Source organism: Mya arenaria, chromosome 10 (assembly GCF_026914265.1).
Source record: "Mya arenaria isolate MELC-2E11 chromosome 10, ASM2691426v1".
Taxonomy (NCBI): Eukaryota; Metazoa; Mollusca; class Bivalvia; order Myida; family Myidae; genus Mya; species Mya arenaria.
In genome coordinates, this window is record NC_069131.1 from 16188786 (window position 1) to 16209206 (window position 20421).

The 20421-nt window shown below is 33.3% G+C and overlaps 1 protein-coding gene across 1 annotated transcript; it reads right to left on the reverse strand.

Annotated features, from left to right (window-relative positions):
* Window positions 1-1059: 1059 nt before the first annotated feature.
* LOC128206977 (solute carrier organic anion transporter family member 2A1-like) lies at window positions 1060-17850 on the reverse strand. Its single transcript, XM_052909742.1, has 14 exons — window positions 17704-17850; window positions 17146-17323; window positions 16299-16385; window positions 15339-15455; window positions 14728-15039; window positions 8705-8885; window positions 7882-8106; window positions 7381-7545; window positions 6414-6603; window positions 5442-5595; window positions 4228-4385; window positions 2682-2746; window positions 1940-2241; window positions 1060-1743 (listed from the first exon to the last, which is right to left on the reverse strand). The coding sequence occupies exons 2-14, from the start codon at window positions 17278-17280 to the stop codon at window positions 1687-1689; spliced, it is 2148 nt and encodes a 715-aa protein (XP_052765702.1). The 5' UTR covers window positions 17281-17323; window positions 17704-17850; the 3' UTR covers window positions 1060-1686.
* Between the last annotated feature and the right edge of the window lie 2571 nt (window positions 17851-20421).

The window sequence follows — 20421 nt, forward strand, 5'->3', positions numbered from 1 at the left end:
AAAAATAGTTTCGGGTTTATGAATGTGGCAAGATATTTTTCTCTTGATTTTGCAAAAGAATGCCCCTTGAAAATGGACAATTCAAATATCGAAACATGCTTTCAAGCATCAGCCATTTATTTGGATATATAATTTTAAAAGCAAATGTATTGTATTCTAGTTGTGGTTTTATCATCGTTGACATATTTTCACAAACAAGCAGCAGAACTCACATTCCAGCTCTTGAGACAGCTCGTAAAAGCACAAACGGGTTTCATATGAACACATACATTTTACCTGTTCAAAATCGAGATCAGTATGTGTATACCACGTGATAAATTGCATCATAAATGCTCCGTCGGAACGCAATATTTTGCTTTGAATGAAGACTTTAAACAAAGATAACTTTTCTAGCTTTTCACAATATTAAATGAAACTTAGGCCGTTTACAGAGCCATCATGGCACGCCTTTGTCTTGTACCACAGTTTGAGAGCTAAGTTTCTTAAACACAAACCGTTTCACAAAACTGCCGCCTGATGGAACACTGTCTAAACATTATTTTGGAAACAGGTTTGTTGAAGTGTTTGAGAAAACTACAAGTAATCACCTTATCAAACCCCGGTAATAAAACGAAGACGGGGCTCTATAAGCGGCATGGACTGACATTTGTTTCATCTAAAACGGTAAAGAAAAATAAAAGTTATTTTTGTTTTAAGTCTTCATTCGAAGCAATATACTGCCTTCCGTTGTAGCGTTTATGACGTAATTTATCACGTGTTATACACACACTGGAGATGCCATGTGTGAACCACTGACACCTGGGGCCATGAACAGTCCAAGAATAAACTCAGACTCAGAGAACATTTTTATAACGGAATAAAAATAATATGTATTCCATATCTTTACGAAAAAATATGTTAATAGTAGTAAAACATTCAAATAGTGGTATATTTCAGCAAGTATCACCATCAATGCTCTGATAGAATGAATATTACAATGAAATATAGTTTTGCCATTGTAATGAAATTGGGTGGTCAGTGTATATAAACACAATTCAATGTTTTATACTTTAATAACGATATACATCTCATGATAGTTATCACAACTCTGCTATGTACAAAAGCCTGCAGCAGTAATAAGAATAACATTAGACAATAGGCGGAGCCTAATATTCATTAGCAGCTCTGAGTAACCATGGTAACATTTTATACGAATGGAATACCAAACAATAATAAAAATAATAGTTAAAATAAAATAAAATAAGATAATAACAAATAATGAGTCTTGAGTCTGAACTCAGACTTGAGACTGTTCGTAATCACTACCCCAGTACTACGACCTTGAAGCGCTATTAACTGAGATATCTTGTTGACGTGTTAATATTACCGCAAACAACAATTGTTAAACTCGGGGAAAAAGAAACAACATGATTAATTTAGATAACCTAAAGTATGTTTGGTTTTTATTGCATTCGTAGCTTTGTTCGGTCAACATCGTTTACTTGAATTCGTACAAATAAACCAAAGTCAAAATTGCAATAAAAACATCCCTTCAATCGAAAATAAAGAACATGATAACAAAACAAATATTTTAACACTCAATATCCTGTACAAAGCTATGGTAAGTAGATATTTCCTCGACAACCATTTTGAAACACAAGTTATCAGTCTTAGTTGTATACATTCACAGTTTCGATTAGTTTAGTTTCAATTTCCATCCTCTGAAAGCGTGTCTTTCTCAACGTCTTTCTTCTGAGCAATTATCTGAAAGATTGAGCCAAAATTAAAGAAAATGTACACACATTTTGGAAAATGATTTATACGTTTCATTAGCACATCTATCTTTAAACGCGACTTAATACATCCCGAAATAAATTGGTCATAAGCGATCACGAATATTGTTTTGCTTGGATAACATTTAATTTGAACATAAAAACATTAGAACAAAATAACTCGTTACATTTTCATTTCCATTTCCATTCGGTTTTGCGCCCTGAACATTGAGTTTGACCTCTCGCTTTTCAATCTCCCTCCTCATTCCATCTCCCCAATCATCATGACCCTTGTACCGGAAGTAGAAAATTAATGACGACAAGATGATCATTGCCAGGGCCGACGCTATGATACGGTAACCATGGACGGCGTTCCGGAAGAAGACAATATCGTACAGCAAGCACGATTGGCGTTCTCCGCACGTGTACTTCCACAAAGTGCAAGTGCCGTCAATAATGGCGCCAAATACAACAGGCCCTGGCATCCATCCTGGAATAAAGTTCCCTTTGATGAAATTGTCAATAATTTATTGAAATGCATATCAAGCTGTTTGCACAGAGGCATTAAAAGAATATTTGCGAATGTTTTCTGGTTTGATATTTGTTTGGTTGACACAATTAGTCTAGAGAGAAACTTTTCTATACACACTTCGTTATGTGTATGATGCTTCTACTCACTATTCCTATTTCTGGTTAACACCTCGTGAAAAGGCATGTATGGGGGCGTAGTATAAGTGTATACCCTAAAATTGTGAGTGTATATGATTATTAAAGGGGCCTTTTTCCGAGTTATAGCCATGTTTCATCAAAGCAAACCACCCTTGAAGGTTTTAAGGACATTAACTTGGACAATATAACCCTGAAAACGTCTGGGTTCTCTTTGCTTCCTTATTCAACGTTTTTCGCGTTCAAACCTTGAAATATGTTTACCTAGGGCCGATGTTAAAAATCCGTAGAAGGCTGTAGATACGGCTCTGTCTCGCTCTTCCACACACCTGAAAGAAAATGAGAACTTGAAATCCCCAGTAAATTTTTACTGACCGTTCCAAGGCGGTTCCTAACAATCCTTGATAAACACCCTTAGTTCATATATTATACATGTATTGTGTTGTTTGTGGAGTTTTGTGTTGTTGTTTTGGTTTGTGATTGTTTGTTTTGGTGTTATATGTCATTGGCGTTGTCCTGTGCCATTAAACGGGGTTTATGTTTAGACTTTCGACTACTGGACAAGTTTTTTCATATGAATATTTAAACAGTATGAAATGTATCCGACACGTTAAAATGGGAATTTTTGATGTCTTGTGACACTATAATACTTTTGTATTGTTAAAGGTGTCCAATATACGTAAACATGGGAATTTCGGATGCCATGTGACTCTATTTAATGTTTGTATTGTTAATGGTGTCCAATATACGTAAACATGGGAATTTCTGATGCCGTGTGACTCTATTTCATGTTTGTATTGTTAAAGGTGTCCAATATACGTAAACATGGGAATTTTGGATGCCGTGTGACCCTATTTTATGTTTGTATTGTTAAAGGTGTCCAATATACGTAAACATGGGAATTTCGGATGCCATGTGACCCTATTTAATGTTTGCATTGTTAAAGGTGTCCAATATACGTAAACATGGGAATTTCGGATGCCATGTGACTCTATTTAATGTTTGTATTGTTAAAAGTGTCCAATATACGTAAACATGGGAATTTCGGATGCCATGTGACTCTATTTAATGTTTGTATTGTTAAAGGTGTCCAATATACGTAAACACGGGAATTTTGGATGCCGTGTGACCCTATTTTATGTTTGTATTGTTAAAGGTGTCCAATATACGTAAACATGGGAATTTTGGATGCCGTGTGACCCTATTTTATGTTTGTATTGTTAAAAGTGTCCAATATACGTAAACATGGGAATTTTGGATGCCGTGTGACATTAGTCCAACATATACAGATTAGCTTATGTATGGGTTGTTACACAACAAGTGAGGGAACGCTTATATTTTATAATAATACCAAGTAAACAGGGACACGCCTTACTGATTACTAAATGATACAATGATCAGAGGACAAAGCCAAACAGACAATCAACATGAGACACTAGACAAAAATGATATACCTAGCAAATAATATGTTTTGTTTATCAAAACATTGCTAACATCAAATAATTTCAAGAAAAAGCAGGGATTCTGTGGAAGGTCAATACAGGGTCATCGAGGTCTCAACACTACAATTGTCAAAACCATGAGTGGCAATTTCGGTCAGGGATGATAAATGATTATTTGATATGAATATCAACGTAATATAACTATCTGATCCTGCCGACGACGGTCACTTAATAATAGCAACAACTAATATGGAAACCAATCATTCCTGTATCATTCGATTCAAATCCCGGGATGAACTGCTTGGTATGAGTAAGGAGGCAATGCTATCTGCAATTGCACATTAACAATTGGTCTTCTTTTAATATACCTGAGTTTAGCAATGAATGTGGGTATAATCTTCAATGCTGTGAAGAGACTGCCGACAAAGGTAAAGGCCGCGTACACATACAGGTTGGTAGAACATCCTTGGTCACACAGGCCTGACTCCGCCTGGCCTCCCTCAATACATGTGCAGTTAAACAACGACTGGAATTAAAGGATCACAGGTCCGATACCAGCATTGATCAAGATAACACTGCTTGCAAATGTACTCATTTCAATGTTACAAAAAGCATTGAATGACCGTGGCTATGCTACGTCCAAAACAATCACGCCTCAATATCACGAAAATACTAAAGTCAAATCTAAATCTCAACTCTTTTTTATTAAATTACAGCATCATAATATACAAAATTGTAAATGTTTTACCCTTTTTAAAATCGCATTCTCTCATACATTATGTTGATAGAAAAAAGATGAGAGCAAAATTGTACTTGAGTCCAATTTATTATTTTTGAGTTTTACTCAAGTTCAATTTTGTGCTGTAGAAATATTATTTTTAGAATATTTAGCAGTCGTGTTAATCAATACATTTCAGGTGAGAATTTGCTTTTGAAAATAGTAAAACATTAGTATTTTTTAATAATGTCAAACTGTAGTGTGGACAAATGAGTTGAGACTGAGATTGATATTTGACATAAGTATGTTCGTGGTGGTTTGATTTTTAAATCAAGTGAAACATCTGTAACCTTAAAGCCAACTTTAAATATAAAAACCCCACCCCAAACCTGTCACTGTCATCGATTTTGCTTATTCATTTACGTATTACTTAACTCCTTGAAGACACTTACTCCTGAAGAGGCCGGCTCATTACCGCACAAGGCATATATGAACAGTTTGCATCCCAGCAAACACCAGATGTTAGAATAACGTTGTATCAACGTTCGATATACATAACGATGTCGGCGACGATAATCCAACATCGGATTAACGGTAATGGCAGGTTATATGCCTTGACGAGTATGATATTAGGTGCTCTCTAGGTCCACTTAAGCTAAGATACTAGTGGTAAACTTGAAGAGTTCCATCAAGGGGGATAAAAACTCCAGGGTTAAATTCCAGAACTACAACCTTTTTTTATAATCACAGTTCTTAAAAATACATTTTAAGATTGTAAGTTTTATTATTTCAAATCTGCAGTTAAGTTTTTTTTTTAAACAAAACAAAGTATGTCACGCACAAACCAAATATATTGAAACCCACACTTTTATCCTTGACGGAGCATCCCGCGTGACAGGGGCTGAAGTACGACCTTCCATCCTGTCCGCAGATCGGAAAATATTTCTGGTCGTTGCACTCACACCCGCTCACGCAGGGGGAAGGAACTAGTTTGTACGGAGGAGGTACGACGCTGGATCTAGATTCCAAGATATATTAGGTGATAATAAATATATGTACATCTTCCGTCGCGTGGTTTCTCAAAACATTTGCAGTCCGCTAACTAAGTAAGGTAGATTTTAGGATTTAATATCTCAGTGGTTAAAACAGGGCGATGTGTTCGCCATTTTATTGGCCAACATAGCGTATTGAGGTCGCTGTTATCTTTATTTATCGTTAAATGTTTATGCAACTTGTATGCAGATAGTTAGTCCAATTATTATCTGCAGGCAGGGCCCCAACTTGCAAATACGTCAAAAAATAACATTCATACTGCCCCTCCCCCTTCTATACTAACACTTTTTGCATGATTGTTTGGAAGAACGTCTGCCATTTATGAAAAGTGCTGTTGGCTAAATATTTCTCTGGCATAAAGCCAAAATCCAAGATGGCCGCCAAATTGTGAAAATCAGCCCCATACAAATAAAATCTACCCAAAAATGTATTTTTTATTTAAAGAGTAATTCAGTTGTTTCATATCATTGGTATTATATTTGAAAAAAATGATAAATAAGAGTTTTTTGATAACCTTTGCAAACATGGAAAGAAAGTGGTTCTAATTTACCATTGTATTAAAACACTCATATTCATATAACTACGAAAATATGTTCATTTCATAAGATATAATAACAAACGCTGAACTTGAAACACAAAGACGACCTCAAGTTCATGTTTTTAACAACAGCGTTGTTTCGATAACCGAAGTATGTTCGAACTTTTTTTAGTCTTATTTGTGTGCTGACATTGTTTTTTCAAATAGTAATAATTAAGTTGGAATAAAATCGATTTGATACTTACATCTGCGCATTATCACCGAACAGCACCGGTTGCTTACATCCGAGGAAGAAGCCACAGGCACTGCACAATATGTTCACGGCGTAGAAAATGAGAAGCATTTTGATCGTGGTCAGTGGAGTCATCGGAATACGGCGGGTAATAATCCCACCAAGGAACGACCCCAGAGAAATAGCTGCAATGCTGCTTAGAGCTGGAAACGAAGTGTCTTTGCATTTGGTGTTATCTTAAAAAATATTGTGCCTTACTGTTTCTATGTTCTAGTCCCTCTCTGCATAAGGTCGTTTATAATAATCTCTGAATGTCAGTCATCAATGACTTGGTTGAACAAATATTTTACTACTTTATTTTAGTTCTAACATAAGAACACAAATAACAGTTAAATCTCTTACATGTTATTCAAATGCAAAAAAGTAATTGATCGGCGGATGGACATCCGAAAAAACCCCATAGCAATGTAATTAAAGTGTGTGTATACCACGTGATAAATTAATTTCGTTACAAATGCTACGTCGGAAGGCAACATTTTTCTTCGAATGATAACTTAAAACAAAGATAACTTTTCTTTTCTTCACCATTTTAAATGAAACAAATGTCAGTCTATGTCGCTTCAAGTGCACCGCCCTCGATTTACTACCGGAGTTTGATTATGTTATTAGTTTCCTCAAATACTTTGACAAGCCTCTTTCCTTTATCATGTTTTGACTGTGTCACATAAGGCGGCGGTTTTGTGAAACGGTTTGTTTAAGTGTTTTAAGAATCTAGACTCTCAATCAAACTCTAGTAAAGAACCGAAGGCAGTGCTATGTAAGCAGCGTCGATGTTGAGTATGATGAATAATAGTAACTTCTTTGTTAAATGTCTTCATTGGAACCAAAGTTTTGCCTTCCGACGTAGCATTTGTGACTTGATTTATCACGTGGTATTCACAAACTGAGTTAGGACGACTAGATGCAAAAGACAAGCTTACACAGAATGATATTCGCCTGCCAGACAGGGACACTATACTGGGAGGCCAGGTATTTTGGCATAAATGAGAGTACGCCAGCCACGCCCATTAGGTTGACAACCGTGGACAAGGTCAGTACGAGATACGTCGGGTTCTTAAGGAGGCGTAGAACAGCGGCGAGGAATTCTGAAACACGAATCATCATTGATCCATCGACATATTGTTATAAAATGCCCATGTACAACATTTTAAAGGCAAACATTGATATCCAATTTAAAATAATTCTGAATAGATTATTATTGTATTGAGTATTGTGATATTAAAAACAATTTTGAGAACTTTTCTTTCGCAACTTCCACAAGTACGTGTCAATTTAAATTGCCATTATTTTATTTGTTTGTAAGGCTATTGTCCGAAAGTGCGTGGCATAAACATATTCACATCAAAACCGTTAAATTCCGTTAACATTTAAGCTTACCAGCTACACAATAACTTGAATAACCATGAATGTAAATAACACACCTTTGACTTCCTTTACAATTGCCTCTCTGGTAGAGTTCTTTTCCAACTTCTGCAACGCCTTCTCTTTGGCAATGGTGTGTAAATCCCCACGCCGTTTATGCGACTTCAAATAGCGCGGGAAACACATGATTGGGATACTGAATAGTAGCGAAAAGCCGCCAAACACGAGAAAGCCCAGCCACCACGCTCCAATCCATCGAGGGTCACGTGGCGTTATATCAACAGCTAAAAATAGTTAATTGTGTATTTTCACATAATCTTTATAGCAGCAGATTGTATTTGCAATCTAAAACATTCTGCACTGAATGTACAGTATGTGAGTTACACAATATCAGCCCATCTCTAACCAATAGTAAACAGGTTCCTTTAAAAAACTCAACTTGTTTTACAAAATTTGAAGATAGACAGTCTTGCCATCGAAAACCTTGTTGCTAAAGTATAAAAATCACATATTAAAAGCCATTATTCTTTAATTAAGATTCAAACGGTTCATGATTTAAACCATTTAAACTCTAAGTATAATGTCATACTTAACCCAATGTTTCGTGAAAATAGACAGTTGTCAGTCAGTCAACAATAATGTAAACATTGCATATGTTAAGACGTTGATATGCCAGTATATCAATAACAGCTACTTTTTACAATAGGAGATGAACATGACACGTGTCAACATCAAAAGTTGAACATATGATATACACTTAACTAAAATATTCACAGAAGACCAGAGTTTGTTATACGTAAATATTCAATTGTACAATACAGTCAACCTAATAAGACATCATATGTTTAATGACAAAGTGGTAATTGGTGTTAACCATCTTACATTCCAAAGTGACATATATTTTGCTGAACAGTCCGCCAAGCAGGTACGCGAGGGCTGGTCCGAAAATTCCTGTCCCAGTTAAAATTCCCATATAAAAACCCGTTTTTCGCTTTTCAACGGCATCGTCAATATATATGGATACAAAAGGCATCCGGCACGATTTCCCTACTCCTTGGAAAAACTGTAATGTAACAAGTAGAGATGTACTGGATGTTGCTCCATATGTGTACAATATTGCATTTAATGTATTTTATATATTTGTACAAGGGTACGGATGACATTCTGTGCTTCTGCATACACCCAATTGCTAACTATGATGTGCAATCTCCAAATTCTTAACTACGACATAAAATCACAAAATTATTCATTAGGAATGCCATTGTTATTAAGAATGGTCTAATATCACATTATTGTAGCATATGACGTGCAATAATGCAATTGCCTAAAATCACATAAATGCAACCTATGACGTGAACTCACACACATGTAAACTATGACATGCAATCAAATACTTTTTTACTTATGACATGCAACAACATAAGTCTTCTCTATAGCCTCAAATCACATAATTGTTACCTATGATGTGAACTCACAAAAGTGTTTCTTATGACGTGCATTCATTTAATTGCTATCTATGACGTGCAATCACACAGTTGCTTCCTATGACGTAAAATCAATGTATTCTGATTCAAGATTCATACCAAATATAAGATAATATATGTAATAATGTATTCTCATTCAAAATTCATACCATACGTAACATAATGTATGTAATAATGTATTCTCATTCAAGGTTCATACCATACATAAGATAATATATGTAATAATGTATTCTCATTCAAAATTCATACCATACGTAACATAATATATGTAATAATGTATTCTCATTCAAGGTTCATACCATACGTAATATAATATATGTAATAATGTATTCTCATTCAAGGTTCATACCATACATAAGATAATATATGCAATAATGTATTCTGATTCCAAGTTCATACCATACAAAAGATAATATATGCAATCATGTATTTTGATTCCAAGTTAATACCATACATAAGATAATATATGTGATAATGTATTCTGGTTCAAGGTTCATACCATACATAAGATAATATATGCAATAATGTATTCTCATTCAAGGTTCATACCATACATAAGATAATATATGCAATAATGTATTCTGGTTCAAGGTTCATATCATACATAAGATAATATATGTTATAATGTATTCTCATTCAAGGTTCATACCATACATAAGATAATATATGTAATAATGTATTCTGAGTCCAGGTTCATACCATACATAAGATAATATATGTAATCATTTATTCTCATTCAAGGTTCATACCATACATAAGATGATATATGTTACAATGTATTCTCATTCATGGTTCATACCATACATAAGATAATATATGTAATAATGTATTCTCATTCAAGGTTCATACCATACATCAGATAATATATGTAATAATGCATTCTCATTCAAGGTTCATACCATACATAAGATAATATATGCAATAATGTATTCTGATTCCAATTTCATACCATACAAAAGATAATATATGTAATAATGTATTCTGATTCCAAGTTCATACCATACATAAGATACTATATGTAATAATGTATTCTCATTCAAGGTTCATACCATTCATAAGATACTATATGTAATAATGTATTTTGGTTCCAGACTCATACCATACATAAAATGATATATGTAATAATGTATTTTCATTCAAGGTTCATACTATACATAAGATAATATATGTAATAATGTATTCTGGTTCTAGGTTCATACCATACATAAAATGATATACGTAATAATGTATTCTCATTCAAGGTTCATACCATACATACGATAATATTTGTAATAATGTATTCTCATTCAAGGTTCATACCATACATAAGATAATATATGCAATCATGTATTTTCATTCAAGGTTCATACGATACATACGTTAATATATGTAATAATGTATTCTCATTCAAGGTTCATACCATACATCAGCTAATATATGTAATAATGCATTCTCATTCAAGGTTCATACCATACATAAGATAATATATGTAATAATGCATTCTCATTCAAGGTTCATACCATACGTAAGATAATATATGCAATGATGTATTCTCATTCAAGGTTTATACCATACATAAGATAATATATGCAATAATGTTTTCTGATTGCAGGTTCATACCATATATAATATAATATATGTAATAATGTATTCTGATTCAAGGTTCATACCATACATAAGATAATATTTGCAATAATGTATTCTCATTCAAGGTTCATACCATACATAAGATAATATATGTAATAATATATTCTGGTTCCAGGTTAATAACATACATAAGATAATATATGTAATAATGTATTCTGGTTCCAGGTTCATACCATACATAAGATAATATATGTAATAAATATTCTGGTTCCAGGTTCATACCATACATAAAATAATATATGCAATAATGTATTCTCATTCAAAGTTCATACCATACATAAGATAATATATGTAATAATGTATTCTGAGTCCAGTTTCATACCATACGTAAGATAATATATGCAATGTTGTATTCTCATTCAAGGTTTATACCATACATAAGATAATATATGCAATAATGTTTTCTGATTGCAGGTTCATACCATATATAATATAATATATGTAATAATGTATTCTGATTGAAGGTTCATACCATATATAAGATAATATATGTAATAATATATTCTGGTTCCAGGTTAATAACATACATAAGATAATATATGTAATAATGTATTCTGGTTCCAGGTTCATACCATACATAAGATAATATATGTAATAAATATTCTGGTTCCAGGTTCATACCATACATAAAATAATATATGTAATAATGTATTCTCATTCAAAGTTCATACCATACATAAGATAATATATGTAATAATGTATTCTGAGTCCAGTTTCATACCATACGTAAGATAATATATGCAATGTTGTATTCTCATTCAAGGTTTATACCATACATAAGATAATATATGCAATAATGTTTTCTGATTGCAGGTTCATACCATATATAATATAATATATGTAATAATGTATTCTGATTGCAGGTTCATACCATATATAATATAATATATGTAATAATGTATTCTGATTCAAGGTTCATACCATACATACGATAGTATATGTAATAATGTATTCTGATTGAAGATTCATACCATACATAAGATAGTATATGTAATAATGTTTTCTGATTGCAGGTTCATACCATACATAAGATAGTATATGTAATGATGTATTCTGAGTCCAGGTTCATATCATACATAAGATAATATATGTAATTATGTATTCTGATTGCTGGTTCATACTATACATAAGATTATTTATGCAATTATGTATTCTCAGTTCAGGTTCTTATCATTCATAAGATAATATATACAATCATGTAGTCTGATGCAAGATTCTATCCAAACATAAGAAAGAAATATCATTGTTTCTTTGCAAGTTATACAAGTGTATTAGTGTTTACTTTACAAGAGGTATTAGTGTGTTCTGCAAGAAATATTAGTTTTGTCTTGCAAATGTCAGTGTTTTCTTTGCAAGAGATATTAGTGTTTTCTGCAAGAAATATTAGTGTTTTCTTTGCAAGTGATATTAGTGAGATATTAGTGTTTTCTGCAAGATATATTAATGTTTTCTTTGCAAGTGATATTAGTGAGATATTGGTGTTTTCTTCAAAAGAGATCTTTGTGTTTTCTTTTCATGATATATTGATGTTTTCTTCGCAAGTGATATTAGTGTTTGTCTTCTCCAAGAGATATTGGTGTTTTCTTTTCAAGATAGATTGATGTTTTCTTCGCAAGTGATATTAGTGTTTGTCTTCTCCAAGAGATCTTAGTGTTTTCTTTTCAAGATAGATTGATGTTTTCTTCGCAAGTGATATTAGTGTTTGTCTTCTCCAAGAGATCTTAGTGTTTTCTTTTCAAGATAGATTGATGTTTTCTTCGCAAGTGATATTAGTGTTTGTCTTCTCCAAGAGATATTGGTGTTTTCTTCAAAAGAGATCTTAGTGTTTTTTTGTTCATGATATATTGATGTTTTCTTTGGAAGTGATATTAGTGTTTTGTCTTCTCCAAGAGATATTGGTGTTTTCTTCAAAAGAGATCTTAGTGTTTTTTTCATGATATATTGATGTTTTCTTTGGAAGTGATATTAGTGTTTGTCTTCTGCAAGAGATATTGGTGCTTTGATCAAAACAGATATTAGTGTTTTCTTTTCAAGATAGATTGATGTTTTCTTTGCAAGTGATATTAGTGTTTTGTCTTCTGCAAGAGATATTGGTGTTTTCTTCAAAAAATATCTTAGTGTTTTCTTTTCATGATATATTGATGTTTTCTTTGCAAGTGATATTAGTGTTTTGTCTTCTGCAAGAGGTATTCGAGTTTTTAAAAAAGGAGATATTAGTGTTTGCTTTACAAGATCTATTAATTAAAATATATTTGGCCTTTAGGTTCCCGGTCACGAATGTATGTGGCAATTTCAACCTTAAGAAAAAAACGATTCCTCATCTACACTATCTGCCACAGTATATCAGTAAGGTATTATAGTGAATGAATGATATTGAATCATATTCACGAGATTTACAAGCTCTTACTATGCATTTAAGCTAATCTGCCTGACATTATAATGATGTTTTTGTTTAATTATGAAGGTGATATTGGGAAGGTAAAATGGCACTCTCTCGAAAACCTATTGCAATACAAAATGGCTGACAGACGTAAATAATGATTGATTTTTTTTGTTTAGTGATAAAATCTTTTACAAGAGTGAAAGCATACATACAATATTTTATCAGAGATTTGCTGAATCTATTTCTGTTTCTAAGGAAAAAAACAATATGAATATGTGTGTGCGCCTTTAAACGGATTGGTGATTTTAGAGCTATGCAATTTATCAAGATCTTGTTTCAAAATGCATTTGCATTAAAACGCAAAAATAAAACATTTGAGGTGCCCCAATGCACAACACTTTCCAGTCAATAATGTCTAGTGGCTTCGTGATATTATCTTTTAAAATGAGAAAGATATTCAATAAAATATTAACAATAGTGACTAAAGATCACGTCTTGGTTACAAAAATGCAACTATTTGTCACAAAAGAGAACCAATCACCAAAACGTCACACATTGCTGTTTGGACAGTTTCATGCATGTTGGCACATGCAACCATTACCTCTCTTGTATCTTTTTTGCGTTAATATGCAATTGCTTTTTAGAACGACAAATATCTTACGAATGCTAAACTTTAAACCTTAAAAAGACAAAAAAAATGTATTTTCGCACTTTGAAGGTTTAAACAAATACACGTAATACATGCCGTTACCTGAACGACTCACGACTTGAATTGATGATCTATTGCTTATGTAAACTGTTAAATGTTTAGTAAAAGAGACTCGCTCGTGTTTTTGTAAAATGCACTTTTTTGTTTGACGGAATAAAGTGTGGCAAATCATTAGGAGTGTTAAAACTAAGACACCAAAAGCTGGAACACTTCAGCAAAAAAATGTTAAAATTTGCTCAAATGTCGCCTTTGAAGACCACAATTTAAAAAAGCGTTAATAACGCTAATGGTCACTTAATTGCAGAACTGTTGTTGCGTGCTTAGTTATCGACATAGCCACGTGATGTTATCAATGTATTCTTAAAATGTCAGAATATCCATCTTTTTTAGTTAAAGTCATGGTGGCCTAGTGGTGAAGACGTCGTTTTTCTATATATGTTTTTACTTCACCGGCTCGGGTTCAAAACCCACTAAAACCAAAAAACTATTTTTAATACTATATCGTATCGCTTTTGCAATTTCGATATCATGAAGTAAAATAATGATGATAATGAAATTAAGCGTTTTAAGATGCAATTCCGGGAAAACTAATTATTGGTCCAAAAACATGAGCGAGAAGCTTTGATAAATTTGTAAAAACTGTTTGCTTATTTCCAGCTTGCTTCTTGATACTCCCAACTTAAAAGGTCGAAACGCAACTTACCATTCCAACGGCGATCAAAGTGAAGGCCACTTTCTTTATGTATAACTCTTGTAGCCCAGCAGTTCTTTCGGCTGTTGACGACTGTGCGTCACAACGGGCATCGTAATGGCCGACTCCACTGCTGTTTAGACAAAGCGGTACCTTACTGCTACTGGATACAACTGATTTCACGGAGATGTTTGAATCCGGCATAGGTTGGCGGTCGGATAAGGCATAGGTGCTTCTGTCGCTGATAAAGTAGGGCAACGCACACATCAAACCACATACACCGAAAAAAATGGTGCTGGTTCCAAGACCGCGGGGAATATGAACCTGAAATAAAACTTATATTAAGAATTGATAAAAATGATTGGTAGATGACAGTTGAAGGCAACTACTTATGTTTTCTAATACAAGTGTGTTGTAGTAAACATAATTTTATATAATCATACATATAGGTTGTCTTCATTATGACATTTATACAGCATGTAATTTCGTTTCTACATATCGTTGTATTCGGTGAAATAATTTGGTTAACAGGCGTCGTTTATGGTGGAATACAATTAGATGCAGTTATTCAATCATCTTAAAGCAATTCTGTATTTTGCAGAAAATATACCACAGCGACTCACCTTTCTTGCGATGTAACCCGCGAAAACAACACAGAGGAGATATCCAATGTCGTTGCAGCTCATCAAAAATCCGGTCTCTGCACTGCTGAAGCCAAACTGTTTCTCCAGCATTGAAACCTACAATTAAAGTGTGTATTTAGGGGTTACAGTTATTCCACCATACTGAGGTTCATACTTTGATTGGCAAAAGCGAGACTTTACCGAGACTTGGACATGCTTCGTTAACGAGTAACATAAAACATACATCTATTACGCAGATTTTATATGTATTTAAAGACATCTTAATTGCTGTCAATTGATATCAACTTGCGCAATAATATCTAATATTGGTGTCGATCGTAATCGTACTACTTAGTAGCGTTCAGGAGGCCTTGGAAGACAAGCCGGGGTGCTCCGATTGTCTATCAAAAGTAACATTCTTTTTTGGAAATTACGTTTTTTAATCCAGAGGGGTATCTTTCGACGAAACATTACTGAAACTATGGAATAAAAAGAAATCATTTTAGTTTGATGGGCAAAAACCTACACATAATTATTATCTATTTGATATATTTCTTCTGCCATTAATAAGTGTAATGTAAGATTTGTTTTTATGTTCTATGTCTTTGGCGTTTACCCAGTGCCATTAAACCGGGTTAAGTTTAAAGTTTTTGCTACTGAGCTTGTTTCTGTAGTTTTTCGCATAAATATTGGTTTAAAGAAAAATATTTTAGACACATCAATTTGGTGTCCCCTGAGCTCAAATATAAATCTATCGAAATGTATTGTTTGTTGGGTTATTAAATAAATACAACATTTGATTGGTCCAAATCATGGTCAAAATTCACTTTATACATACCGAAGGCTTAATTCGGAAAGCCAATAAACTATTAAGTAATTAAAAAATCAGACGAGGCAACTTATTTTTAAATGCATATATCACGTGAACCGAAAATTAAATAACAAAGTACAGTGCCTCACCTGTGAGTTAACATACGTAGACAAAGTCTGTGTCAACAGGCCAGAGAAGCTGTATAGTCCAACAAAGGCTCCAATTCGGGCAAACACCTAGCAATGTATGTGCAAAGGAGATAATACATACAATATTACATCACAACTTCTGTAATACCAATATGAATAGTTTAATAGTCTAGTTTGAACTTATTTATTTATATCAAATCATTTTTGAAGGAGTGAGAACAGGCACTGTTGCATCTGAACGTTCATAGTATCACTATAAATAGTTTAATAGTCTAGTTTGAACTTATTTATCTATATCAAAGCATGTTCGTGAAAGGAGTGAAAACAGGCAATTTGTCATTAGAACGTTCATGTTATTAATGAATGAATAGTACTGTATGAATATTATATGAATACGTAATCGATAAGACATATATAAACAGCTAAGTTACTTCGTCTGGGCTGAAAAATAATGGAACGTCCCTCGTTTAACTAGCTACGCTGAACCAGCACGTTGGTCATATAAAACCCATTGCAAAACTCTTGCACAACATCTAATCATTCTGAGTGCAAACGCTATCGAATTGATATTGTAGTTAACCTAAACATTTGAACGACTCCTTGTTACAAAATAATGTGTTTCACCCAACCTGTAATGAGTCTGGTTTGGTATAATCATTTTGTGATCTATAAGACTTCGTCTGGGCTTATATCTCCCAATTAACCAGCCCATCGTTCATATAAAACTCCGTGTAAGACACAAACACATCTTCATTACTTTTCAATTCAAAGCAGACGCTTCAAATTAACAATCACTCAAATAATGCGGAATGTTTTAAAGATTCCTCAAAAACATATTTTAACCAACCTGTAATGACTCTGGCTTAAATGAACCCAGTCCACATTTCGTGTCGTTCTCTATATCTTCAGGAATTTCAAACTCTGCTGTACCTTCTTCAGGGTGCAGAGGGTCTTTCTGGTCATCATTCTTATCTTCGTTCATTTTTAGGGATTTGGTGAGTTGGGGTTGACCCGTTAAGAAAGCCCTGATAAAAAATGCCAATGTGTTTGCTTGTCCCTTAAGTTTCCAACGTGTTAGTATTTTAATATGAAATGAAATATTTTATTTCTATTTTTCAAATATCAGTACATATTTGTAAAACCAAACTTGAGAAGAAATTATAACCAGTGTATAAAGAGTTTTTTAATCTAGAATCACCGTAACATTTAACTAGCATATGAATAGTGAACTGAGTATTTTTATAAGGATAACCGCAGAATAATGATTAAAAAGTCTAAACACATTTAGAATAAATTTAAGATATCCATTCAATGCCAGAACACGAAACATTTGATACGAATATCCTGTTTTATACGAGAAGGCATAAGGCATTTAGAAGTAGAATGATTTTTTAGTGATTTGTACCTGTGTCACTGGTGTTTTCCACCGAACTGTCGAACTGTTAGAAGGTTACTTGCTGAAAACTAGTAAAAGATGACACCAGCCATGACAATATCTAAATGTCATATGTATACTTACAAAGACTTTTAAGTCCAAAAAGCTACTTAGGAATGAAATGTATGTCTTACACTATTACCAATTTATAGTCAAAATAGTAATACTTAGAACATGTTGGAACTATTTTTTAAGAAGAGTTCTACATTTTAACTAACGTAAGCGGTTCGTTAAAGGGAAGCACATTACTATATAACCACGTGCAACCTGGGTGCTACCTATGTGCGTATCAATTAATGAGGGCTTATTTGGAACGATGATTGATGCACAGACATAAATGTTCACGTCTCGTGTTCCATATTAAACATCGGTTGATAGTGTAATGTAGTCGTCAAATGCTAAAATCACTTAATCAAACAGATATCGCATCGCTTAGGGCTATATTAATTTAGTTTAAACATAATTTATTTCAAAAAAATACATTAAATCCATTATTAAGCATGTATCATAGTAAGGATGAAGGAAGTAGCTGAACGGTAAAATTATTACCTCTCTTCTTTTTATTGATCTCGAAAAGAAAGACGAGGGTTTGCAAATATATTCGATTTAAAGTACATTTTAACTTCAAAAGCAGAACAAAGAAACAAGAACATATAAAAAACTACTAAAAAAGAAGTCTCCCCTCGACACACACACCCGGCTTCGCATGGTCATATACAGCTGCAAAACTCCTCATGTCGTTCCATATTACATCAGGTCGCGAATATTGTGCCCAATTGCGCGCATACGAATATCTCATAACGCCTATAATCTTACAGAGAATGTCGCTTCATCTCCCAAAGAGTGTGCTTTACTGCGTGCATACGAATACGAATTATATCATTTGAATGTCATATCATGTAAGAAAATAAATTGTTTACATTTTACAGTTTTTTTAATACTTTAAGAAAATGCATTTCTTACCTCATCGTTTCCATCGGCAATAGTTAATGATTGCCTGCACGAAAGAAGCGTTAACTGGCATTAAGGAGTAAGTCGTAGACACTGCCGGTCAATTAAAGTGTTATACATTCGACTGTAAGCATGTAGACGCCTCATTTTACAAGCTCACAAAAAAAACGCCGTTGTTAAATTCCATTTATTATTTTTATGTTTTTTATTTTGACAGGAAATGATAATTTACTTTACAATTATCAACGGCCAAACTCTTGTTTTCAATTTACCGGGCTAATTTCCTTCTCCGCTTCCATCCGGCCCGTTTTTTTCCCTCAACACATAGCGTTGTTTTATGAAAAGTGGAACAATAAAATATATTTGGAAACAAAATCACGAGAAAGATTGCCAGTAAAAGCAGCAATATTTATGCGAAAAGCTATAGAAACAAGCTCAGTAGCAAAAAGTTTAAACATAACCCCGGTTTAATGACACTTGGTAAACGCCAAAGACATAGAACATAAAATCACAAACAAGACACATGGAAGAACAGCACAAAACCCCACAAGCAGCACAGTGCAAACATACAATATATATATAAAAAATAGGAATGTTTATCAAGGACTGTTAGGTACCGCCTTGGAACGGTCAGTAAAATGTAAATTTACTGTGGGTTTAAACCAGTTTAATTGCACAAACCTCACTCTTATCCCAACAATCCAAAATACAGATAAAACGCAAAATGTAAATCTTATCAAAGTATACATTAACTTGAGGAAACTTAACAATGAAACAAAAAATAATAAACTTATAGGCAAACCCCAAGTACTTCTATGATTAGAGATCCAAAAGTCAAAAGTACCAATATTCGTTCCGCATGGCTACACTTGTCATCGATTTAGAATCTTACGATCGCTTGTTCAAGGCCTTCCACCGTTCAAAATTCGTTTGAAGGACCAAAACATAAAATGTTTTTTTTTGAAAAATGCACCATGTGTAGCTGTAATTAGGAGTTGAGCAAATTTTACGAAGGAAGAATTTGTCCGATTTCTAATCAAAAAGCATTTGCATTTTTCAGGAACACATAATAAATATTTTTGTTTTAATATACTCAGTCTCAGTGCTACAAAATCAACAATGTATTGAGACGTTGTGTTGATTATAGCTATTTTAAGAAAGATATTTTTGCATTTTGTACCAAGGAAATGAATTGAATCCACTATTTTCCATTATTTTTTGAATACCTTTCTCATTTTAAACGGTATCATCAAAACATTTCATGACATTGTTGATTAACAGGTCTTGGGAATTTTAACACAACAACACATTTATATAATCGACAGACTTTTTGGGAAGTAATACAAATACCTTTTAGTCCAAAATCTTATAAATCTTCCCTAGTAAATCTTGGTCAACTCCTTTTTACCACAAATCAGGATATATGTTTTACTACCTAAAAACGATTGATCCTCAAAACCTTTTTTTTTTCTCCTTCCCCACCCACTTTTGCACTATGGTAAGACAAAACGTGAATTTTCATAATTTTAAAGGAAGTATAAAATCATTCTTTTATAAACGTCGGGCGAATGTGTAAATGTCTGTATTGATTAACATTAAACACAAAATATGCCTTTTTAAACGAAATGATAATTGCATAATAAAAAAGGTCCAATCTACGAAAAAAGCCGATAGAAATGAGCAGATACCTTGAAAGAATGCAAGGCAATCTATGTAAGTTCCTGTCAGTGTTCGGTT